Source organism: Thalia democratica, chromosome 5 (genome assembly GCF_965202585.1).
Source record: "Thalia democratica chromosome 5, ktThaDemo2.hap1.1, whole genome shotgun sequence".
Taxonomy (NCBI): domain Eukaryota; kingdom Metazoa; phylum Chordata; class Thaliacea; order Salpida; family Salpidae; genus Thalia; species Thalia democratica.
In genome coordinates, this window is record NC_139169.1 from 44,811,397 (window position 1) to 44,838,243 (window position 26,847).

The window sequence follows — 26,847 nt, forward strand, 5'->3', positions numbered from 1 at the left end:
GGACAAATAAACTGAACTGCCATTTAAATTATACGCGACTAAATTCGAAGCCATCATATTTCAAACTCATCAATTATTCTTCATATGCTTCCTTGAAACTTTAAGCTCTTTCTGCCAACAGTCAGCAAAACGTAATCCAGTCACTTGACATGCAAACACAAACTTTAAACCACTTTTGTTATTTTGACTTTGTGGCCAAAACACAGCTAAATGTCGCACAAATAACTTGATAATGCCGAAAAGAGCATAATTTATTAAATTTTCATGATGCTTATGTTTAAAGTGACAGTTGTTGCTAAACTTTATGATTTTTACGTTAAACTTGTTTGTATGACAATATTTGAATACCTGAGTATTATAGCAAATGCTCAAACTAGCCTATACGATAACGTATTTTTATTGAGATTTTTGCAAGGTTTTTTTATGTTGGTAAAATACAGTTAATAAAATTGTATCTATTGTGTTTTTTTACTACGTTTACAGTTGTTGTACTTGATTTAATGCAACTCTTATTAAAAAACACAAAAGCTAAAAATTAGTCTATACTATAGTTATAAGCATCAGTAAATCGTAAAAATATACAACTTTATTATTTAGTTTTTTTTTTATTAGTCTGACTACTTTACACGAAGTTACTTTAAGTTTTTTAAGCAGTAGCGGTATACTTTTTTGATAATCTATGAAACTACTTAAAACCAAATGTGTTCAAAAAATTTTACAGTTAGCAGTTTTAGTTTAATTTAAACAAATTAAACGAAAAAAACTTATGTTTTTTGAATATATGTTTTTAGAATGCGCCTCTAAGTTAATTACAAAAAGTAATAAAGCTACTTATATTTTAATTTATGTAAAAATTCAAGCAAATTAAAAACTAGTCAAAGCTAATCATATTTCATATAAAGCACAGGAAAGCAAGTTGACAGTTTAAGACCGTTTTCCCACGTTGATACGAGTAAATAACGATGGTTGTTAGGCACGATATGTGTTTTGCTCATAGCAAGTTTGGGTATCAATTTACCGGTTACTAACGAGAAAATTTTGATTCAATAATGTTAAGTAGAATTCTTTTGTCTTAAAATTTATCAAACAAGAATTTTGATATGATTTATTGCACTACTTGCCATTATTGTTTCATATTTTTTTAAATAAATTTCGACGAAGTTTTTTTTATACTATCAGTTCTACTGCTGCTTTTAAAAAATTACACTACTATTGTAAGTTTATCTTCCAATAAAATAGTGGTAGTTTATTCTAATAAATCAAGCTATGAATGTAAAACTGGTGTTTTGCAAATAAATAATATTTACAACTAGTAAAAATTATTTATGATGTAAAATTAAAGTTTTTGTTACATCCTTTTTTCAGAAAAAATCTTACTATAAAACACCTAACCGAACTTTAAGAAATTTTTAACCAACCGTTTTATATTTTATGTTAAAAAACGTATATAGTGTTATTGTTTTAAAGGATAATAAGCTTTTAATAACTTAGTTTTCACAAAGATTTTCAATCTTTTATAAAAGTTTATGTTTTTATTCATTCAGACAGTTTGTTAGAATTATAAAAAATTAAGCTAAGTATTTTATAAATTTTTATAGTTTAAATATTAAAACTAAATAGCTAACTTTCTTTTCTGTCTAAAAAAATAAATTATTAATTCTAATTACTAAATGACGTACGACAAACTAATTATAACCTATATTTTTCAAATATTTGAAACAAGTATACTTTATCTATCTATATAGATATATCCATACAGTTTATTATAGATTCTCTTTTTAACGAGTACAAATAGTTCAAAACTGATTTCGTTATAAACGTTTAAAGAAGTTTTGTTTTTAAATTGTCTTTATATTATCTTTTACTTTTAAAACATTTCTTTTTGTAAGTTTTCATAACTGTTTCATAGATCGTTGTGTACATTATAAAACTATACGATAGAATTATAATAATACTTTACTATTATTTTACGTTACTAAAAAAAATATTTGATATATATCAATCTTAAATCAATCTTGTGCTGAACAAGACATCAATTTGTGTTGGTGAAGTTGAGTAAGACTTTATAATCGAAAGCTTTTTTTCGTACGATTTTGTTAAACCAAACATTTTGAGCGCTTTGTTTGTCCTTCAATAAATTAATATGTTATAGTATTATATAGTGGAAATGTAATTTTAAATAATTTATCTAAAGTATTTTGAAAAAAAAATTGCAACAACTATGTAGTGTTTAAGATAGAAAAGAATATTTTATTGCATCAAATAATGCTGTTGGTACTCATTTTCAAATATTATTACTCAAGTTTATTTATTTGGCTTTAGTTTACTGCAACTAATTTAAAAAATAGTTTTTGATAAAATACCAAAGTTCTTGAGTATTAACACTGAAGCTTTACTTTTATTACTTATTTCAAAAAAGTTTAGTTAAATACTACTTTACTTACTACGACACTACTTACGAATAACTATTAACTGTTATTTGTTTTTTTTTTAATTTCGTCTTTACATTTGCTTATTAAAAACTATTAAAATTGTATTTAAAAAAGTGATTTTTTGATTATCTAAAGATGAAAAACTCATATTTTTATGTTTTTTGCAAAGGTATTTAAAAAAATCTATCATGTAATTATTTTTATGATAAAAAAAAGCTCTCGTTAATAAAAAAATAAAACAAATTAAGCAATAAAACTTTCACAAAACTAAAAAAATTAAAGTTTAAATTAACAAATATTTTTATTAAATACAAAAAGATTTATTAATTAATATTCACTTAATTAAAACAAAAATTGAAACTTCTGATGATACATTTACTCTTAACTTTCACAGATATTTCATTTAAAAAAAATAATGTTTGTTTATTAGTTTATATATATGATAACTATTCGTATATGAAAGCTAAAATGTAAATGTCGAAATTTAGAAGGTCTATCGAGTACATGTTTAGTATTTAGACTTATATGAAAATTTATTGTAAGCTAAGTATCCGGTCAGCATGCCATTTTTCTCGACAATGAAACTCGTGAGTATAAAATATATTTGTAGTATTTTGTTTAAAATTTAACTAACGAACTAAAACAATAAGGATAATACTTTTTAATACTTTTAAAGCAACTTACGTGAATTTAGTAAGCAACTGTTATTTTGTTCATAAAAACTACTTTTTTTAACCCTAGGACTAGCAAATCAGTTTTAAAAGCGTATACTTTGTTAGTAATTTTCTAAGACTTTAATCGATTTGTACATTTTTAAAAAACTAATTATACTAGTTAAAAGTACTTTATTTACGTGTTTTTAAACAGCTACAAAATATGTGAAAATGCCTAAAGTACTAAGTTATATTTTATAAATGTAAATATATTTGTTAAATAGTGTTTTTTTTTCTGGTTATTTTCGAATGTTTATATTTAAACATTGTATTAAAACAAGTCAATCCATCGATGTGTTAAAACTAAAATTTTACAAATATGCAACTGGATAAGTTTTACCTGCATTACTAATATTAATTAAAATACAACACATCTAATAAAACTAAGTACAAAACTCAATGCAACACGTATAAAAAAACCGGAAAGAAAAAGAAAGTTGAAATATTTTGGCCACGCGATGGCACTGAAGCGACCAGGTTCTCTCGGTAAACTAAAGAAAGTTTTTATTAAATATTAGATCGAGTTAAGAGCCATTGTTAATAAAAGCGTGGCCTGACAATGAGATGCATACCTGGAAAAAAAGTTGCTTGTTTGTTAGGTAATAAGCAGATATTAGATCAGAGGCTTTTGCTTATTAAACTTAAACAGTTAAATGAATTTACGGCGTGATAAAACTCGTTTGCTTTGTCTGCGCTTTTATGACCTTTGCAAACATTTGCACTGAAATTGTAGTAACTCATCGGTTCCCTTAAAGACTTTTGTTTTGTTCGAGGGTCGCTAAATATTCAGTCTAATTTTTTTTTTAGAAAGAGAAATTCCGAATTTACGACTTAATTACAGAGTCGTACTTTTAACTATAAATTAAAGTTTATTACAGTTACCTTGGACTACAATTCACGCTGAAAAAATTTTGATTACCGCACTTTTGTTTAACGAATGTCAGAAAAAAAAGGTAGTAGTTTATTTGTTCAGATAGATGAGGCTGAGTTTTTTGATATTTGCGTTCAGTATAAATTAAAAGTAATAAAACAAACTGACTTAACATGAGAAAAGCAAACATTAAAATGATACAGGGTCTCTTGTTTAATTTGTACTGATGTTTTATTTTATTTAATTACTTACGAATATGTTTATTTAGTTAGACCAAGAAACTAAACGATAAGGAAAAAAAAAGAAAAAAATTGGAAAAAAATTGAGTTGTAACTTAATATGATACAAAGTGTTATGTTTGTTGTTAGCTAAAAATATTTTTAAGCTCTACTAATCAAGTTAGTGTTGTAAAAATAATTCCTAAATAAAATGCGATTAACCAAGCATATCGTATCAATTTACATCCAATACACTAAACTTTTCAAAAAGTTTATTAAACCAGTTAAATATAAAAATATTGAAATTAATAACTAAGATAAGATACAGCTAACTTTTGTAAGTTTAAGTTTTAATGGGATCAAAAGTTTTGACATTAGCTATTTTCCGTAGCAATTTTTTATAACGATCGTATTAAGATGTAAATGAAGGAAAATTTTAAAGACGAAAAGTTTATTACTGTTTATAATTTTGTTACCATTTCAAACTAGTAAATGTTTTGTTAAAAGTATTTTTGTTTTGTTAACAGAAGTTTTGAGTTTTTAAATTGAATACTTTAAATGATGTCTCACACCATGATGCTACCAAAACAATGGGAAAACGTTGGATTAACAACCCAACAGGTGCCATACAAGGTTGGTTCTATTATTAAAATTAAACTTAAACAAAATTAGTATGAATTGTTCCAAAAGTTGTACAATAATTAAGTAAAAACTTAATTTTTAGTTCAAGAAATCACTATTTGTAATATACATTTGTAATGATACAGGTATGCTTGTTTGTATTATCATAAAGACTTTGTACTATATTTGATGTTTATTTTAAAAACTACAAATTATCTTTTATAGATGAATTTCCTCTACAGTATTAAGTTTAGCATCAACATATACGTGAAAGAGTTTGAAGTAACAAAAAAGCTTTTTCTTAATTGCAATTTTTTTTCTTCCTCCTTAAAATTGCTATAATTTTTTCTTCAAATATATCACTTTAATTACAAAAAATAGTTTTTAGAATTCAATATGTAAATTTCAAGCTTTCTTTTGCTTTAACTTAAAAGCTATTTTTGACATTAAATGTTTGAGTTATCAAATTTAAACTAGAAACTTGTATTGACTAAATTAGTCTTTCACATAGAGTATATCATACTATAAAAATGTTTTAGTTATTGCTATTTTAATGACTTTTTTCAGATAAAAATACGTTTGATTTTCTATGACTATTAAGTGTTAAAAGATTTAACTAGTTGTTTAAATGGTTATAGAACTTTTTGGAAGTATATGACTTTTAAGCATTATATCTGCTATTAAGTTTACAATACTTATGTTGTTGTTTTATAAAATAGTTTGCTATTAATTTTAAAGATGGAAAGGCTTTGAAGATTTTTAAAGAACAATTAGTACTGATTTTTCACTAGGTTAAACACTTTTGTGTATAAAAGACTTCATTAACTTTAAGACATGTAAGTGCAATTACAAGGAAGTAAGACTTTTATTTTAGTTCACAACACATAACAAAGTAAACTCAGCAAATCCTTAATTAAGCAAAACTGGTTCTACAATTTATTTGAACTGAGAGAATATTCTCAACGTGGTGTCCCGCTCATATTGAGCAATTAGCTTGTTTAAAGTGACTGATAAGCACGAAAATAACTATTTGCTTAAATTAAGCACATCACACGTCATAAGCAACCATCGCCATCCAAGCCTCCGCCTCCATCAATTAAGCACCCATCTCATTTCCCAGTGGCTACATATCACCCCATTGTCAATGTGATAATTTATGTAATTAATCCCCCACACTGCTTGTTTGCTTATGTTTGTTTGGGTAACGAAGTTATTTTGATATAATATACGACCCTTCTCAATTTAAAGCTCTCATTAAACAGCGTACTCAAGATAAGAATGGTATATTTACTCTGTTGTTTTTAAGTAATATCCAACAACTAGTTAGGTACTTTTTTTATTTACTTTACTTTTATAGATTTAACTTTTGTTATATAAAACACAGTTCTTTAAATCAAAGTAATTTTTTAACAGCTGTTGCATCTAAAATACCAAAGGTTTCCAACTTGCAAATACCAAAGGAAAAGCTGTATTAAACGTAACAAAATCTATTTTCAAATGAATAAGTTTAAATAAATATCAAATTACGGATAAATACACTGCAACGAAGGTGTGAAATTGAAACGGAAATGAAAATGGCGCCAGTTATTTATTTCACTCTACGGTGACTGAATACGCCATTTTGCAAAACGATCAGTTTCCGGTTAAAGAAGTCTTCTGAGTTGTAAAGTGTATAAACAAGCAGCTTTGGTAGCGACTTCTGTAAACATTAACACGCTTTTGGTTTTGTTTCACAACAAAATTACCTGTCGGTATTTATAACGTACACTTTGCGAACAATGTAGAGTAGTTAGTTTATTTATAACTTTATCTTAGGTATAAGTATCGCTCTTGTTACTATTGGGCTATTTTTACTTCTTGGTTGGCAATATAAGTTAAAAATTATCTTATAGTAACTTTATCTCAATCAAACAAATACTAATATTATCAATTCTATTTTTAATTATATACAAATAAAAAAAACAATTTTACATATTTGAAATTCTTCCTAACACTTAAATACAAAAGTTCGTAAGGTAATTTGATTATAAAATGAACAAACAAACAGAAAGACAATTTATTTTCAGCAATATTAAGAAATTAAGGAAGTTGCTTTAAGAAATCAACAATACCAATGAAATGACGTAATCACTGATATAAATTAAAATTGTAATTTCTGCTTGGCGCGCAAGGAAATTGATAACTTTATTTGCATTTATATTACTAATGGCACGACCAAGCTAATACGATATTATTTTTTGTTTGTTCTCTTTTTATCTTTACTAAACAATCAAAGCTCGTCGAATGATTACAATTTACTCATTTGCTTTGTTAATATTTGCTGTGTTGTATTAGTTACCAAAAGAGATTTTATTTTTTACTTACAAGTTTGTTGCGTAACGAGTTGTATGAATAAATAATATTTATGTAATAAACGTTGAGATTTGAGAAGCTTGTTTGTTAGCTTCGTTTTTGAGGTTTTCTATTTTAAGAATGTCTTTTTAATTGAGAGTCTCAAACGTTATGTAAACGTCTTTTAATGCACCAAAATTTAATTATATCTCAAAGCAGACTAGTAAATCCACAATTCGTGCTCGCATAATTCAATTAAAACTGAAATTAAACTCAGAGAATACTTGAGCATCAGCCGAAAAAGATGCTTATCTGATGTTGTTTTGAGGTTCATTAAAACTTTTCTTTCTTTTTATTTTAAACAAATCAACAAGACTCGAGATGTGACTCAATGAACGCGAAAACACAAGGATTAAAACAGACAACGACGTATGACTAATTCCTATTTGTTGTGGCTGAGCACCTTCGAGCGAACAAATCAAATCTATTCTAATGAGAATAATAAAGCTTTCTATTAAATGTGTTTCAACTACAGTTACCAGGGCGTGCACTGTTTGTTGTCATGGAGATAACCCACATCGTGACTATTGTCACACCAATCAACCATTTTATTGTCACTTTCTGCGAGTTTTTGTCTTTTGCGCCAGATTTATTGCCTTAATAAATGGCAATGCGACTTTTATTTGTCTGCTTTCCTGTGTAATAAAGCGTAGTTTGTAATCTATTTTAGAGATTTTTTCCGATTGCTGATAAATCTAAACATATTTAATTAGTCAAACTACAATAAATTTTATTATTCATTTATATTAAAAGTAATATCTTAGTCATTGTAAACTTAAGTAAAGCATATGAATAGTTTAACTATTTCCGTTATAATATTACCGTTATTATTTTCGTTAATATATTATAGTTTATAATAAATAAATCACTACCGCATAAAATTATGAAACTTATTTAATTTAGTTATTTTTTTCTAATTACAAGATGGAGAGGCCAGCTTACAGCACTCCGCCTCCGGTTGAAAACACTCCGGCCAACAACGAGTGCCGAATGGTCGAACTGAGGGGATCAAAAGTGGCGTCATTTCAAATAAATAACGAACAGTTCATTTGTTTACCTCAGGTTAACTTTTTTTAATACTGTTTTTTAACAGTTACCAGCACGCAGAGTTAACACTTTTTTTTTTCTTTTGTTCTTCATTTTCAGAGGAAACGTACCTTTATTTTGGTATAGATTTTCAACAAAAAACAATTAGAAGTATAAATAAAGTTAATATTTAAGGCGTTCGATTTGTTTCTGAAGCACTTGGTAGGAGGGTTGCACACAGTTTACACGAAGTTGAAAAGATTGAGTATACAACCAGTTGTTTGCAATGTTGAACAGGTCGGTTGTTTATTTAATGAATTAATATTAGAATTTCGTACAACTTATTTTGTTTGTCATCAACAATTTGTTTCTTAGGAAAAATATTGTTTTTTTAGCTTTTTTTTTTGTAAAATGCAATCTTTTTAAAACGTTTAACAATCAAGAGTTTTATTAAGATAGTGCGCTGTCTAAATCAAAAATATTCTAAAAAGTTAAAACTTTGTAAAAACATTATTTAACAAACTCATATTTTCTGAAAAACTAGTTAAAAGTTTTATGCTGTTTAAAATATTTTTACCACTTTAAAATGCTGGCCTGTGCAAATACGGCAGAGTACGCGTTTTCAAAGTTTCAGCTAAAGCTGGCAAAGTTTGCTTTCTTAAATCAGTCACACGGCCTTTTATTTGTGCGTTGACTTTTTATTTGATCAAGACGCCGAAGCGAAGTGATTGAGCACGAAACCCGGCAGAAACCAAACATGTGTTTTGAAGGACGAGCCTCTTGAATGAAAACTTTCTCTCAAACCGCATATGAACTGAGGCGCCAAACGATTATTCAAAACTTTCTTTTCGACTCCCTTTCCGGGCCCCATTATTGCGGCGACATGGTCCCGTAGGCTTAGCTGAACTGATGCCGCGCGATAAGATCAGACGCAGGAAACGACCCGGGTGGAATTAAACAATAAGCAGATAAAAAGACTGCCGGTGTAGCTGCGGCGAGGCACGCTTGGCTTAAGTTGATTTGTTGGTTGACAACTCTACTTTTATGTTTAACGAATCTCTCTGCGTATTTGCTTCGCTTCGCCTCTGAGAATGACAGATTATTCTGTGCAAAAAAAAAAGAACTTTTTAGTGTTTGCAGCTATCATTGTGATTGGTTTGTTTACTTTGTTGAGCAAATAAACCAATTTTTTCTACCTAAACAGGTGTAACATTGCAAATGTTTAGGTTTTTCTTTGAAAAATTTGGACTACAACTTGTAGCGGGACTAAGTTTGTAAAAAAAAACGTAAAATTTGAGTTTAAAAACGTTGTACATCAATAAGTTAAGAAAGAAACTGAAATCTATAAATTAAATCAGATTATGTCGACCACAAACTAATTTGAATTTGTAAACGCAATAAATCGTGACAAAGTGCGATGGTGGCACGGCATGATGATCTGTTTGCACAACACAATATTTAAAAAATAAAATTACTTCTAACAACTTCACTATTTCTACCTGTAACAGTTGGTATATGTAAAATAATCTTAACTGTTTTTTTATTTTAGTTATATTTGTTTACCCCTTAGACTATGATAAAAATAACTACTCAGCAGGAAATTAAAGACACTATTACAGGCTTACTAAGTTTTATAAAGCTATATATAAATAATGAACTCAAAATTTTATTGATTCAGATATAAATAAATTTTAAATATTTATCAAACAGGTACGTATACTAAGAGGAAAGGGAGCTATTCAACCTGGGGTAAATAGATGTAAACTAATAACAAAGAAAGACTTTGAAACTTTGTATCAAGACTGCACTACCGCAAGGTTTGAATTATACGATTAAATACAGTTTTTTAATTTTGTTTAAATTCTTTTATATGGAGAATGTTAAAGTTATGATTACAGTGCAAGTTACTTTTTTCTTTTCGTAAAACTTATTTTAAATTAAACTGGTTTGCTGATCTTATATAACTGTATTTAGATTTAAATAGTTAATTTTTCTTTTTCTTTCTTCCTTAACTGTGTAATGTTTTTTATGAAAATATTGTATAACGTGTATTGAAAAAGTTATATAAAACATATCACTACGTGTTGCAATGACATCAACTTCTGAACATGTTAGACAATAGGAGTAGTTTACACTTAATAAAGTTTACAAACAACAAAATCTTTCATCGAGTTATCAATTAGCATTACAATAAAAGCTTACAAAAGTTCGGCTGCAGGTCACTGTGGGTCAAGCTTTTCGAATAAAAATAGAACTGATTGAAATAAAATTTAAGTCATGTACTTAACTAAAATTTAAAAATACTTTTGTTTTTGTTTAATTTAGCAAGAACAATAATTAACATATTTATATGTTTTTTTTGTCTCCTGCACGCGGTGTATGTTGCCAACTTTTTGCTGTTTACTTTCTTGTAAGACATCAAAAGGGATGGTGTGCAGCCAAAAGCGTGGGTCAGGGGCGGGGTGTTGCTAGTTGTGTTTTGTGAAGCAAAAAGGAGAACATCAAAGCGCGCTCAACCCAAAACAAAATCCATCAACGCAAACAAAAAGTAACAAAAATCAGTGGCTGTCGACAATGCGAGCGTGTGTGATTACTGAAGCGTTTCTCAGTTAATCTTTGAAATCATAAGTCCAATGATGATTTGAACTCACAGTGGATGTTTATCTCCAGTTCTAATTTGCGTGTCAGTTTTTTTTTTTTGTATTAATTAACTCTATTTTTGTATGTGCAAAACGGATATCTTGTAAATCTTTCCAGTTTACTGGCAGAAACGGGTTTTTTTATCACTCTTTTGTTTAAACTTGCTTATAAAAACAAAGCAAAAAAGTATGTATTATCAGCGTAATGAAGCAGCTTGCAATACAATACATGAACTGACCTTTTGCATTTACCGTAGCTCTCAAGATACACATCTCAAAAACAAATGTGCATTTCCGTTTACAATGCATTTCAATGATTGTAAAACCAGTTCAGGCCACTTATCGTGACTCAACCTAAGGTTAACACTCTAAAAATAATAACATTCGTGATTTGTACAACTTCATCTAATCTGAAAAAGTTTTTAAAGTTTGCACGATTATAAAAGTACTTATTAGCTATTATTTAATAATGACTATTTGTTTGTTTTTAAGCAAAAATGAATTTTTTGAGTTAATTTTGTACAATTAAAATTTTTCCATTCCACAAACAAATAAAATTAATTTTTTGAAAGACGTCTTTTAAGCAACAAAGTTTATATATTTTCTCTAAGCATCATAACAAGACTTATTGATAATTTATTACAATAAAAAAAAACAAAAAAATATTGCAAACGTTTTTTTTTTGTAGTAGCAGCTATAAAAGTATTATTATTGTTACATTTGAAAAAAAAGAGATATTTGTTCTCCTCTTATAAAGTAGAACCCTCTATTTTCTTTTAAATCACATGTATAATATAACATTGTTAGTGTTACTTTAAAATTTTACGTAAATTAAACTGTGACTAATTTTTTTTATTTGTCAGCTTTAAATTTTTGCAAACTAAACTAAGGCTTAATCTTATCAGCTTCGCATAAAGTTTCAATTACAACTGATTTTCTGCACATTTACATTTAAACCAGCCTAACCTAAAACCTAAAACAAAAGTGCTAATCACCGATTTAATTATCACGAAAAACCTATGTACTTAATTGTGAGGACAATTGGTTGGGGGCAAAGGTCGCGCTTCGGTATGAGTAATCGGTACGGCAAAAACAAAAAGACAAAAGTAATAGAAAACAAACTGGCTGCGGATCACAACAAACACCGAGAGATCTCACAAAAGACAAAAGTCAATTCATATCACGAGCTAGACGCGAAAGTGTTTAGGTTTCTTTCGAAGTGAACAACAAAAAATTCGCTTTATAATCAATCAGCTCATTTTGACATATTTTGTTGATCAGATTTATTTTTCAGCTGAGATAAGAAAATAATCGGTCAGTTTTTTTTTACAAAAGTTTTCAAAATTGAGTCTCATTCAACTTTCCATCAAATTTTATTAATGTGGACACTTAAAACGGTATGAAGAAAAATAAAAAAGCTTTAATAAGGATTTGATGGAAATAAGTTGATTTTTATTTTAAGTATACTAATTGGCAACTGAATTAATTTTATGCGTGAGTGTGACATTGAAGGTGCCGTCTTCAATAACTTTGATAAAAAGCTAACTAAAACTGTAAAGTTTTTTGATTTATTGTTTAACTTTACTAACAAATTCATACTTGTACAACATAAGTCATCGAAGAAACAGTTAACCAATTGCTCTAAACTAGTAAACAAAGAAAGTTTATTACTTCCTTGAATATATAACAATACTAATTTACATAACTTAACAACTTTTACTTTCATGCAATGTACTTCACCTTTTTCAAAATCAAGTGAGTTGGTTACTGTGGCCATTGTTTTAACATTACGAAAAAACGTTTCTTAAAATTAGGTTTTGAGTCTGCTTCAATTGTTTTAAGGACTAACGTTAAACTGTTAAACACACTTCCAAATATTTTCATTGTTTTTTAGCTGTTTTTGGAAAGTTAGTCAACTATTGTTAAAACTTTTGTTAATTCTAAAGTAGAGCAAATTAAATATTCTATTATTTAGCATACTTATTGTTAGAAAAACTTTAAATCCTTGTTTTAAACATTTTTATCTAGTAAAACAATATAAATGCTCTATTGAATAATTCAAAAATCAGAGAAAATATGTTATTTTTTAACTTTTTATTTGCAATAAGTTTTAACAATAACTTAGTTTCCTTGATTTTTGAACTATTCAATAGAGCATTTATATTGTTTTACCAGATAAAAATGTTTAAAAAAAGGATTTAAAGTTTTGCTAACAATAAGTATGCTAAATAATAAAACTTTTATTTGCTCTACTTTAGAAAAGCAAAGTTTCAATTTCATCAGTATCATTTTTTTTTATTGTATATACTTTTTATATTAACCTTAGATTTGTAATACACATTTGTCAATTATTTAATTTAATGTTCTGGTCGTATTTTTTAAGCTTTAAGTCCATAAAAGACCTGTTGCATTTTTTAACTTCCTAATACACAAACTATTCGAAATAAAAAACAGTCAATACGTAACGTTTTATCAGCTTAACTCTACGTACAATGGTTTTATAAATGACCAAATCAATCAAACTTCCAGAAAAAGCGCTTTCGTATAGCAATGCGATAAAGTTTAGGCGACGTAATTACCATTTAAATGAGATTTCAATAGAGGTTGGGTGAAGCAAATTAAACAATTGATTTTGCAAATGATTTACTTTACGACAGTCTGTCCATCTTAACATTGGTATTGGTGACCCTGTTCTTAAATTTAAGTGCACATTTGTGTTTTTAGTTGTAAATCCATTACTAACTGTTTCGTTTCATTTCCTTTTCAAGCTCTGAATTCAAACTTTCTTATTACACTGAATTTTATTGAACTTTGCAGCTTTTTTTCCTTTGACAATAAGTAACAGTTACCAAAAAAAGTTTTTAGCTACCACAAAAGCCTTTTATTTTTACTAATCATGTGTTCCAAGTAAGTTATGGTTTTGTTTCTCTTCTTTTATAAAATTGCTTACGCATTTAAAGATTATTATGCTAGTTTGTATACTGTTTTATTTATTAAGCTATGATAAATAAAAACATCAGTATTTTAAGTTCTAAACCACAAGATATTGGGTCATTATCAATAATTAAAAACTTACATGTTAAAATATCTCACAGAGTATTTAATATTATTTATCAATAACTATATTAGTTTAATAAAAATGGCAAGTAAGGCTTCTGATTAAGTTGTAAACTTATGCAAACAAGCTTCAGTGCATGACGTTTTAGCATGTGCAAAGAATTTCAACCACTTAAAGGTAGATTAGCTCGTTTTATGTTAACTTATAAATGAGTTTTATCAATAATCAAACATTGAACACTTAATAGTGCATCTTAATTTTAAATGTACTTGAGTTAAGTTCAATGTTTGATCAATTTAAACGTATCAAAAAGGATTCATTTTAAGACTTTTTTATCTAGTGCTTTTTAATAATATGTATTTCCGTTTTCGAATACTTTGTAACTCACGTTCGTATATTTTATAAGAATCATTTACATTAACACGTCATTATAGAAATTATAAAACATGAGTAAAATAAAGTTATAATTTAAAACTATTTAAACTACTAGTTCAAATCTAATTACTAAAAAAAATTTACAAGACTAAAAGGAATGTTTTGAAACTGTTTATGCACTATTTAATTAAGCATAAGGGTTAGAACGTTGCCTGTAAAAGAAGCTAAAAAAGTTAATTTTTTGCCGCAACTTTAAGCTTCTACAGTCGATTGATAATCAATAAAACCCGCCCTACGAACAGAACACAGCTTATGATCGACAAAACGCTTAAAATAATGAATCATTTTGACTTTTCAGCCATTTGAGCTTAAAAACAATAAACATCTCGGCATTCAAGTGGTGTACTGCACAATATTTTCTTCGTTTTTGACAGCTACTCTTCAAAACTTTGCGCGCTGCGTATTTTTATTGAATTAGCTGCAATATATGTAAAAGAAAAAAATTTTGGGTTGAGTTTTGAGGGGGCGACATCAAAATGAGCTGTCGATTTAAACGAATTACGCTTTCTTATTTTAGATCATTTCCAAGTCTGTGCTCAAAGCTCTGTATATTGGAATGCATTTATTAATTTTTACTTTACTAGCGCATTTAGAAATTTCTCTTTTGGGTGCATATATTTAGTGTCGCAATTAATTAAATAACTAAAAAGTTGTCTACTATAATTACAATAGCTTTTTTTAGAAGAGCTGAACATTAACGGTAGATGACCCCATTGGAAATTAATTGATAATTTTATCTAATCTGATCGTAAATAAATATCGTCAATACTTGTTTTTCGTTTATGAAAAGTTTTTACTTTAGTTAAAATAGAAAACGAATAGTTTTTATTATTATTATTATTTTCTAAAAGTAAAGGTATGTTATTTAAATATTTCTTATAGGCAGGTAAATAAAAATGTTTTTACAGTCGCCCGGGACGCCCCCCAAAGAGATACCCAATGTTGCCTCCGACAGACCTGAGCAATCATCATGGAAATAACATGACATCTCAGAGCAATGTAATTTTTTGTTGTGCATATTTTTGTTTTTAGAGCTTAGAATGAATTACAAAAGTTGATACTTATTTTGTGTTTTCGGATATTTTATATATTTCATAATTTCGTTTATTAGAGTATGATCAACCCAGTTGACTTGTTCCAGCACAATAAGCGGTTTAGATTGGATAAAATTAGTCAGCAGGATCTCGCAAAAAATGACAGAAAAAGTTAGTTTGAGTATTAGTTTTACTATTCAGTATATGATATTAAAAAAATAGAAGATCTAACAATGGAAAATTTCAAAGCAAGTACCAGTCCAAACAAAGACGAAAATCAAGGAAGTAACCAATCAGGTCTAAACAACTCCGATATTCCAAACAGTTCTGCTGCCCAATTAGCTTACCTTCAAGTTTGTCTAAAATTTATTTCTAAAAACTATATTCATGACTTTCATGTTAAACATCAAATATATTGTATTTTAATGCTTTGAGAATTGGTCTGTAAATATCTAGACAAAATACTAAAAAAATAAACTTAACTGCAAAATATTTTGGATTAATTTAGAATTTTGTGCTTTGTTTTTATACTTTTTAACTTTTGCTTTTCTATATATTTCTTTCACTTATAGGCTTTACATAGTCAGTACCGCCTTGCAAACAATATGCAAAACGGTGGTAACATTGAAAACAATTCACACATCAATCCTTTGATTTTAAATATGTTCAACCCACAACAACAAGCAATGATGATAAACCAATTTAACCAGGTATGGGTAAATAGCTTATTTTCTGTCAATAATACCAATCTTTTATATTTTCTGTTTTAAACCTTTCTAAAAAACTAATGTTCTATAAAAGGTCTAAACGTTTTACTACGTAAAACTACCAACAATTTTCTAACAAATATTATAACGTTCATATTTATATACATAGATGTCACAAATGGCCAACGGAAGGGCGTTTGCGGCAGCGGCGCAAATAGCTGCTAGTAATGGACAGCCAGGCTTGATGTTTAACCCACTTTTACAAAGGGTGAGTATGTAAAAGGCTTGATTGCTTTTTAAAGTTTTTAAACTTTTTACTTACCTTTAGTTAATTTTAATCACTTTTTAAGATTTTGCATTGTATGTTCATGCATCGTTTTATATATCGTAATTTTTAGGTATATATTTAAACCTTGGTAACACTAAAACTAATCACAGCAACAAGAATTGAATAACAAGCACACAAACAACAACAATTTAAAGCAAAGAGGCGGGTCTGATGATGAAAACACTTTTTTACCAAAGTAAGCAACTTGATTTAAAAAAAAAAATTTACTTCATCAGTATACCAACAGGTTTTAGCTCTTTTTCGCGGAAGCCGATCTCAATAATTTAATACATTAAAGAGTCGAGTAAGGACGTTTTTATGTTTCAATATTTCTCGGATATATCGATTTTCTTATACTTTTGCTCTGTTAAAATGTTTTAGTGGATGGCTAATTGACAGGTTAAAGTGTGGCGCGGCTCACTTAACATGTGACTAGTTTCATTTTCCTATTCTCATTCTTTTATGAAACCTTTTTTTCGATTGCAACTTGAAGTTAAACCCGAAGTGTCGGCGGTGTCTGACGAGACAATATTGACGTTTTAATCGCTTACTGACTTCGCTCTTATGATGTAACAAGAGCGGGGAAACTTAAAATTGTTCGAAGTAACAGCTGCGACTGTAAATAAAAACAAAGTTTACATTGACGCTTGAACTATAATAATTTAATTTTCAGCGGTCGCAAAAACTCCGTAGGCAACGTTACGTCATCAATGGGGTGCAACGGGGCTGAAAAGAGCTCGAACGTAAAGTGCCGATCAAGCAGCGATGATTCTGCAACGGGGCATAAATTATCGCTTGGTAACCATAGAAGCAATAAATCACTTCATGCGACAAACTTGAAAAGTCTATGTATGTTGTTTGAAAATTTATTTATTACTAAATTTTTTTTTGGAATTATTTTAAGTAATAAGACTTAAAAAATATTTGTTTTATAATTTTCAGTAAGAAATACCTAAAACCTTTAAAAACTTATATGTGAAGACTGCTTTTGTTCTTTTACTGTAGAAATATAATAAAACAGAACAGTTAAATTTAATTGAATTTATTTTTACGTTAAATAGCCAAGTGTAGAATGATTTAATGGCTCTCCACAAGACAAAACTTGACACCATTGCCAATAAAACTCGCTGCGAAATTAAGTTTATATAAGCACAAAAAACAAGCAACTATTCCAACGTTAATCCAATATCCGCCTTACTTTATTTTTGCACGGTGGGCTTATGAGGCTGACCACGTAGTTCTGTTGTCATGCCAGCTCGAGTGTTATTACGCTGCCTCACGTTGATTCCATTACCAAAACGACCGCCCCCTCAGCATTCATCCGCCGAAAACTATTCATTTCCTGTTGGTAGGCAACGGATGCGTCTGGTCGGAACCCGACACAATACTTGCCTACTACTGGGGTGGCCAAGCGATTGCTGTGAAAGGCGAAAATGGGGGACATTTTGCACGGTCGAGCGAGCGGGCCGATCCGTAATTTGTTAACAAATACATGTGGCTGCTAAATATAAGCTACATGAGTAGCCGGTTGCCGCAGTAACAACAAATACATTCAAAATCGCATTATGCTACAAGATAAAGAGCTTTCTGGTTAGGAAAATAAATAAAGTAAGCTTGATAAGAATTTGAGAGGTCCCTGAACCGTGAAAAGAGGATGATGATGATTATTTATGAGGTAAAAGATAAGAAAACGTGGGCCAATTATCGCCCTTAACATGTTTTTCTGTTGGCAAAAACAAGAGTTTTAGTTATGTTGCCTTTAATATGCTGATAAAAGTAACGGAACAAAGCATTGTAATTGTTAATCAGGTGAGCAAAAAAACAACCGGGAGGGCCCGACGATTGAAAACATTTTGGTGAAGATTCAGTCGATGGTTGAAGAGGCTAAAAACACGGCTGTGAGCAGTTCCGTCTTCTACCAAAAACAAATTTGTAAGCAATATAAAATTATATAACTTTTACTATAGAAAATTTATCTACTTATTACAATATTAACCGTAAATAGTTTTACCCTATTTATGAACAAAAATATGAAGTTAATTACTATTTGATGTCATATAGTTATTAGGATAAAGAAATAAATGACCCTTTGAATAATCAAGTTGTATAATTATAAGTTCATTTTAAGCTCAAACTAAATTGTATAAAACTTTAAAAACTATACTTATTATTCACCAACAGCTTTTAATCATTATTTTAAAGTTTTGTTTAAAATGTTGTATTTCACTAAAAGAAATTGATATACCAATTTCCATAATACAAAACAAAGACAATTGAACAATATTCTAACAGCTGAACTAAAGATACAAATTGACGAGGAAAGTCAAAAACGCGAACAACTTGAAAAGAAGCTGTTTGAAAGCAACAAAAACCTGCGTGAGTTTTAGAACAATTATGACGCAATAAAACTTAAACGCTCAATTTGTTTTTCCTGTCAGCAACGATAAACATGCGAACTGGTTCATTAACTTAAACTTTTTTAGTTATTAGTTTGTGTGTGTGTTTTGGTATGTCTGTCACACATTGCGACACAAAAGGTTTTCACAGAATAAATTTCACTTTTTGTTGTTAATAAATACAAATGTAGGTCGCTAAATAGCTGACTTTAGAAAGTGTCAAGAGTTTTAAACACAAACAAAAACAGCTTTTATGCACAAACTTTTCAACTTCTATACAGCTTTTAAATTAAAGCATGTAAATTTAATTTGTGAAAAATATTAAATTTTTTAATAATGCCTAATATTTGTTTTTGTTGAATTACACATCTTTTTACGTACTAACGACCAACTCGCTATAATAAAAACATGCCGTCGTAATTTGTTTTTATTTCTCTAATTTTTTCAAATACGTTTATAAATTATTAACGATTCGCCTTTTTACAACATAAGACACAATATTGAGCAAAATTAAACACAAATTATTACAAAATGACTCTCTGAGACCAATAACTCGAAAAATAATTTTTTTAATAAACTTAGTTTATTTCATTACTCATTCCAAATAATAAGACACAGACAATAACTTAATTAATCGATCTACAGAATGTTAGTAGTTAAATACATAAAAAATACTTTTGGCTTTAATGCGAAAATGAATTGACGTAAAGTGTATAAATTCTATTAAATGGTTTTTGCTAGTACGCACTTTTTTATAACAAGTTTATTAATAATAGCACTTAAATACCGAACTTTTGGACTCTTTTATTTACTTTTAATATCTTTTGGATTTTCAAATTTTATAAGATTGTTTTTATTATAATAGTTTTTAAACAAAAAATATTTCTTTTTTTTTTCAAAGCTCAATGTGAATGAGGTTTTATAAATTACTCTCAATATTAGTTTGGTGAAATAAAATTATTATTGTATTAATATTTTAGTTCAACGTAAAAGTTGTTTAATTGCAAAATGCTACAAGTATAAAAGTTCTAAACCATAGTCTAGTTTCAAAACTGTGACCACTAAGTCAATTAATCATTTTTATTCTAAGATAATTAATTTACTTGTTTATACTTTTTACAAAACGTCGACAAACAACTTAAAATAAAATAACGCAAAACTTTTTTTTAGATGACTATTCTTAGACTAGCTCTTATTTAATTTTTTGATTATTTAGTCTTCTTTAAAAGATCACGTATATCTTCAATATTTTATAATAAACATTTTTAATAATTACTTAATTAAATACTTGTTATAAAACAGCACAAAAAGCAGAAACATTATAACACTAATTGCGTTAACAAATATCCAGGTTATCATACAGAAATACTTTTTTTCTAGTTCTTAAACCTGCAATTTCTTGTGAAAAATTTTACTAGTAAATAAAATTTTCCACTTAAAATGTTTATAAATTAAGTTTAGAGTTTACTCTATCCGACGATTGGGAACTTAATTTTTTTCTTAATACAATTTTTGTTAGGTTTTTGAATGTTTTTTAAGGTTGTGTGCAGTACAGACTAAATATTGATTTTATTTAATGTGAGTAAATCTGATTGCAACATTCATACAAAAAGCACGTTTTAGTATTTAACTAATAAATCCGCTTCAACTGTGCTTATTTGAACGAAATTGCCAACAGACGCTGTGAGCGAAAAACTGTCAAGAGAAAAAGAGACGACAAAAACACTTTCCACACAGCTCTGCAGCCTCAAACATTTCCTAAACACCTTAACTGCTGTTAACCAGGCAGCTTGTAACACAGAAAGTCTTCGAAACAATCAAGTTGCTAATATGAACTTTTTAAGTAAGTTTTTTCAAAAGTGCTTTTACGAAAAATATCCTCGAAGAAACAGATGTAACAATAAAACTCACGAACTCTTATTACTTTCATACCATAAAATAGGTTTTAGAATATAAATGATATTATTAAAAAAACTTAATTAAACTTTTAAAACACGATCTTCATAAAAAAAAATATTTAACGATATTGTAAAACCTATTTACAAAATTTATTTCCACCATGTAAACTAATTACAGACGGTGACGTACAAACAAGGTCATCAGAAGGATCAAGCCCTAGGTCTTCTGACTCTCCGAAAGAGTTTGCTCCCCAGCAACAGATAACTCCGCGCAGCAGTCCTGCGTCAGTAGCTTCAGCCAGAGCAAACCAAGTAAGCAATGGTTCAGGCGATTCAAGAAGTCCTTCTCCGCAATGCAAAAAAAGAAGGGTGTCGATTGAAGGAGGAAAATTGGAAGGCGATACGTTGGCGTCTGCTACTTCGATTGCAATGAGTCGGTTTGATTGATGTACTTGTGTTTGTGTTAAATTGTTAGGTTTTATATATGACTGAATATAAAGGGAGGATTATTTTTTGATAAGCAAAGTTGTTAAGTTTATAAAAAACAGAGAAAAGTTTTTATTTAAGTGGTAATTATAAAAACAACACATTAAGGAGTTTACTTACTTTCTACACCATAATTGTTTGTAAAACAAACATATTTCATATAATGTTTTTTCTATTAAGTTTTATTTAAACACCAATAACATTTTCAAAAAAGTAGATTTTGCTAAACAAAAATTTAAAAAGTTATTGTAAACATTCAGCTACAATGTCACCATCTTCCAAAATGTCTCAGATGTTTAGCAACGGGACGAGTAAACTTAAACAAGAAGCAAACTTGAACAACAACAGCAACAAGCAAATTGAAGCTCAGGTTGCCATGGCATTTGCATCGATTCCTACCAACCAACCGAAAAACCAGAACGAACACTCTACTAATTACGCAGAAGCTACAGCTAATATAAGTAAAGGTTTGTTTTTGAAACAACATACACATTAAAACTACACTTTATAAAGTGATAAAAATTAAAGTATCTTGATATCGTTTTTTAAGCGACTAAAACTGTTTTGTGTAAAGTAATTATTTTCAAATCTCTATTTTTAGATTCAAGCATATACACCAATGGCACAATGTTATTCAAGAACAACCAACAGCTTTATTAAAACATATCTGATTGAAATTCAACTATAAGAAAACACGTGTCAGAATAGTTTTATGTTTTTGAATGCAGACACTACCAATCAATAAATTCAAGAATTTAAATATATACAATATAATTAAAAACAGTTAACCGAGATAATGCGAGATTTTTTATCAAGCTTATTTGAAATTTTAAACATAGTTAAATGACATATAAAAAAAAACAATATGACATATTTTTATAAGTAAAAACAATGTTTTCGAGCCCTTAACGGGCTAAATAGTTACGAAGGATCCCTAATTTCCTTTTAAGCAACACTGCTATAAATTGTCTGTTTGTGTTATATATAAAATACACCAAGAATTATAAGATTCTAAGTACTAGTTAAAAAGTTAGTTTCGACTATGTTACTGTTTAGTTTTATTTTCGCAGGTATTAGCATTTTTTTATTTTATAAGTTAATGCTTAATTGTTAAAAGTAAATAATTTACAACAATAGTATCGATTAATAGTTCAAGGCTGCTCAAACATAAAGCTTCTACATGAGTAAATTAGCGTAACTTGCATGACTGAAGTTCCGCTTAGAGCTGCTGTTTTGGTCATAAAACTTAATCGTACTTTAACATTTATATTAGTTCAAGAAGTATTGTATATAGTCAGTTTATTTTTATCATATTTGTATTTTGTATTTCTTTTCTATATGTTATTGTATTATTAATTGACAGCGGATTTTTTTTGATATATTTAAATGGAGCTTAATTAAAAAAAAATTTTAACGTCGAATAAATAAATAAATATATAATACTTGGATAATAAATAAAGAAATTTAAATCAGTTGTTTCACTATACATTTTTTATTTTGGAATATCTTTATTCAATGTACTGCTTAAGTTATTTTATAAATGCTGGTTACAGTGTATAAGGTACACAATTTTTACGGCTGCAGGTCTACAAAAAAGTTGCTATATATTTGCGTTGTACACACTTCAATAAATTAATTTACCGCCCATTTTAAAAAGCACGTGATATTTCTTGTTAGTTTAATTATTGAAGACAAGTTGTTCTCGAACAAAGTAAGCTTAATTATTTACAAAAGTTGCTGTCATGCTTGTGTGTGATTATAGTGTATTTTTTATCTGCTTCGCTATTTTGATTTTTGTCGTTAAAATGTTTTTGGTGCACATAACTTGACGTTTTAGTGGTCATTTAAATTGTATATTGAATAAATATAGCAGTCAAAAAAGTTGTCTTTATTCCAAAAAGTATATGTATGCTATGTTTTGTACTTTTTTTAACTTTTTAATATATATTAGTAGTAGATCATCGAAAAAGTATGTAACTTATAAAAAAATTTAAAAAGTGAAAGAAGTTAAATCGAGTTTTGTATATAACAATAGTTGCATAGTTATTTTCTAATAATCTAGTTCGACTTATTAAATAAACAAGGAATGTACAAACCGTACTTTACTTTAAACTCTATATATCCTATAACTGTTTTATAAAGTGAGCTTTCTATCAAGTTTATGTATCAGCAGTTTAAAACGAGTTAACCTTTAAGTCACTAGCATGAAAAAAATATAGATTAGTCTAAACTTATTTCTAAAAAATTACTTAGAAAAGGTTACATGGATTTTGTATTGGTACCGTTTTAAGCTAAAATAGCCAAACTAATAAATTTTTACATACAAGTATATCATAGTTTGTAACTAATAGTTTTTTATATCACGGGCTGTTTGTAAAGACTGTTAATAAATATATATTTAAAAAACTTGTAGTTCATAAAATCAACTCTGACAAACCAAAAATTTAGTTTAGTATAATTATAACCATAAAGATATGTGCGCAACATACAGATGAAACAAAAAAATTCAACTAATTTATTTTATTAAAGTTATAAATCTTTTAAAAATGTGTAAGTAATTAAAAACTGAAAAAATTTAAAAGAAACGTCTAAAATACATGAAAAAGCTAAATTCAGCTTCTTGATTTAAGTTATCTTAAAAACCATACACAATAAACGAATACTTCCTATTACAGTTTTAAACATTATTAATAACAATCTGTTTATAAGAAAATAAGTTGTAACTATTTTTAAAACTTGTAACTTTAGCAACAAACAAAACTTTTACTATTTAATAAAGATTCGTCAACCGAGAAAGCCTCAATATAAGTTTTAAATATGACTTGCTTACTAAATTTATTAAAACATATTTGGATATTTTTATAACAAGTTAAAAAGTGAAAAGAGTTTGATTATTTATATTCATAAGTAGAACGTTTTAATAAAACTTGATTCTATTTTAAATGATTTTTTACTCTGCTAACTAACTTACTTTTAGCAACTTTATCATATATTTTTAAATTTTCGGAGTACTTTTTATAAAAACTTCAGCGACTTAAAAAAAAATATTTAGATATATTTTTTTTTAAACTAAGTCTTTATATCAAACTGATGATCTTAGTAAAGGTATTATTGGGCATAATGTTAAATATGAAATATGTTAATATTAAGTATTGTTTTAAAAGTAATTCGTTAGTTATGTTTAGAAAAATTAAAGTACCTATATTTTTACACGACAACTACTTAAAAAAAAAATTTTTCACTCATTAAAATTACCAAGTCTTTAGTTTTAGTAATCAAGTAAATTAACGATATAATTTTGATTATCGTGTCTTTTTATTTGGCAAAATAATTTAGTCGCAGTTTTTATTTTGATAAATAATAAAGGTAGACTTTTTTTAAACATTTGTAACAAAACTAAATTGAAGCTTCAAATCGTAAAAAATAAATAGTAAAACTACTTTTAATCTAATCATGGTCTGTTTATAATTGTATCTACGTATCTATTTGCGTAGTGTTTTTATTGTGCTTTATAATAACTTAAAATTACTAAACTAAATGAACTTTCAAATTCACTTAAACTGAGGAAAGTTTTCACATAAGAAAAAAAAGAATATTTTTATATTAATGATATATCAACTGTTAGTGTTAATTTAAAGAAACCAAATTTTAAAGGATCAATAAAGCGTTTTCTATTTTTCATGTTTTTGAAAATCTGAACTCATACTATTAAGCTCTTTTCTAAAATTTTAACAATTTCAATTTTTGCTTGATTTACATTTAAGCTTAATTGAAGCTTTTGTACTTGAAAAATAGTTAGTACGCCTTAAAAATAAAAATAAGAAAATACCTGCAAATATAATAACTTTATATTTAAAAGTTTTCGAAAAAGATTTTTGTACTACAACTTGTAAAACCGTACGGTGTAATTGTTTATTAGAGAATTTCTTTAAATAAATCAATACAAGTTGTATAAAACTTTAGAAATTGTTTGTATATTACATTTAAATAAACAGATTAAATAGCACAGTTTTTAGACATAAACCATTTTTTAAAATATTTTAATTATCACTGTTTTATTAATGAACTTCAAACATCGTTATTTTTTAATAAATTAAAAATATCTATATTTATACTTTTTAACATTAAATTGTACTTAAGTTGCTTGAAAACTAATGTTTATTTAGTTCAATAAATAAACAAACAAAAAAATTGTTTTTAAACAAACAAAATAAAACAATTTTCAAATATAATAATAAGATTCTTCAAAACTTTTTATTTATTTAAAGACTAGTAAGATTGACTTTAAAAAGTTAAGGTGCTAAAATAAGTTTAAAAACTTTATGACTAAGATCTTAGTATAAAAAAACAATAGATTTATAAATTAAATCTTAATTTTTATTGTTATAATTTGAAGTAGTTTATTTCTAGTAGTAGAAAATCGTATTTTATCATTAAAGTTATTACGAAAAGTTAAGTTTAAAACCTTTTTTCGCATACTTGAGTTTAGTAAGAGTATTTCAACTAATAGAATTTTTTTTAAACTGCTTAGGAATAATTTTGAATTATATTTTGTTTGTATTTTTTAATACCTAGTAATCTAACAAGTTTAGTTGTAGCACATTAAAACTACAACACCAGTAAATAAATCAATAAGATAAAAACTTATAAATAGAAAAAAAATATTTCAAAAAAATAGTTGTTTTTACTTAAATCTTTTAGCAAAAATTCAAGAAAAAAAATGTTTGTTCAGACACTAAGCGATAATTTTTCTTGCATGACTTAAAATTTGGTTCTGGTATTAAAAATAAAATTCAAAATATTTTTATATAAATAATAAAGCTAACTGTCTTGTAAATTCAACTTTTTTTAAGTACGTCATTTTGCCTTAACATAAATTATATGAAAAGTATTTCTGTTAATTTTGCAGATCATTATCGAAATATCTATGAAAAAAATGATACAATGTTTTGATTATGGAGGCAGGGTTGTTGCCTTTGTTTTCTTTTATTTAATGATAAATCTTTTTTAATTATTTCAATTTCGTACTTTTCCAAGCAACATAAATAGTATGTTTTGTTGTTTTTCGGTTTTGTTTTGGTTCTGCAGATTATTTCCCATTTTTAATTATAGTCTTTGTTTTGTTATGTATGTTCTTGTTTTTGGTTTTCTTTTATTGTTTTTTTGTTATTTTGTTTTTTAGATATAGAACCTAACTTATTTTTCGTATATTGCAGTCTTGTGAATATTTAATGCAGGTATTTTATTAGAAAATGGTCTTTATGTAACATCCTAATAATTGTTGTCTAAAAAATTATCCGTCCAAGTCATCTCCAATCTAGTTAGTTTCAATTTAAATATTTTCAATTCGATTAATTTCCAACCAATAGTAAGAATTATTTTTAAATATACTTAAGCTGATAAGAATTTTTGATTTATTTAAACTTGAACAAAAACAAGAACTGTTAGATAGTTCTTGCATATAAGTTCTTGATTTGGATAAGTTTAATATCGAACTTTACAACGAAAACTGGTTAAGTGAGAATTTACTAGATAGAAAACAATTTGGTTGAGTAAAGTTAGGACAGGAACTCAAAAGATGGGAATTGATTAGG

At 27.4% G+C, this 26,847-nt stretch overlaps 1 protein-coding gene across 1 annotated transcript; it reads left to right on the forward strand.

Annotated features, from left to right (window-relative positions):
• The first annotated feature begins 4,760 nt into the window (after positions 1 to 4,760).
• LOC145836014 (uncharacterized) lies at positions 4,761 to 22,546 on the forward strand. Its single transcript, XM_082943799.1, has 17 exons — positions 4,761 to 4,867; positions 8,171 to 8,308; positions 8,468 to 8,569; positions 9,983 to 10,089; positions 15,313 to 15,403; positions 15,516 to 15,609; positions 15,688 to 15,791; positions 16,011 to 16,148; positions 16,315 to 16,413; positions 16,584 to 16,669; positions 17,147 to 17,322; positions 18,283 to 18,405; positions 18,766 to 18,849; positions 20,548 to 20,712; positions 20,946 to 21,200; positions 21,514 to 21,720; positions 21,855 to 22,546. The coding sequence occupies exons 1-17, from the start codon at positions 4,793 to 4,795 to the stop codon at positions 21,911 to 21,913; spliced, it is 2,103 nt and encodes a 700-aa protein (XP_082799925.1). The 5' UTR covers positions 4,761 to 4,792; the 3' UTR covers positions 21,914 to 22,546.
• Positions 22,547 to 26,847: the final 4,301 nt, after the last annotated feature.

Excerpts from the sequence above, each read along its gene's own strand:
- LOC145836014 (XM_082943799.1), top strand. The coding sequence starts at position 4,793 with ATGATGTCTCACACCATGATGCTACCAAAACAATGGGAAAACGTTGGA. Across the intron at positions 8,570-9,982 it reads TTGTTTGCAATGTTGAACAG|GTACGTATACTAAGAGGAAA; the intron begins GTCGGTTGTTTA and ends TTTATCAAACAG. Across the intron at positions 21,201-21,513 it reads TGCTACTTCGATTGCAATGA|CTACAATGTCACCATCTTCC; the intron begins GTCGGTTTGATT and ends GTAAACATTCAG.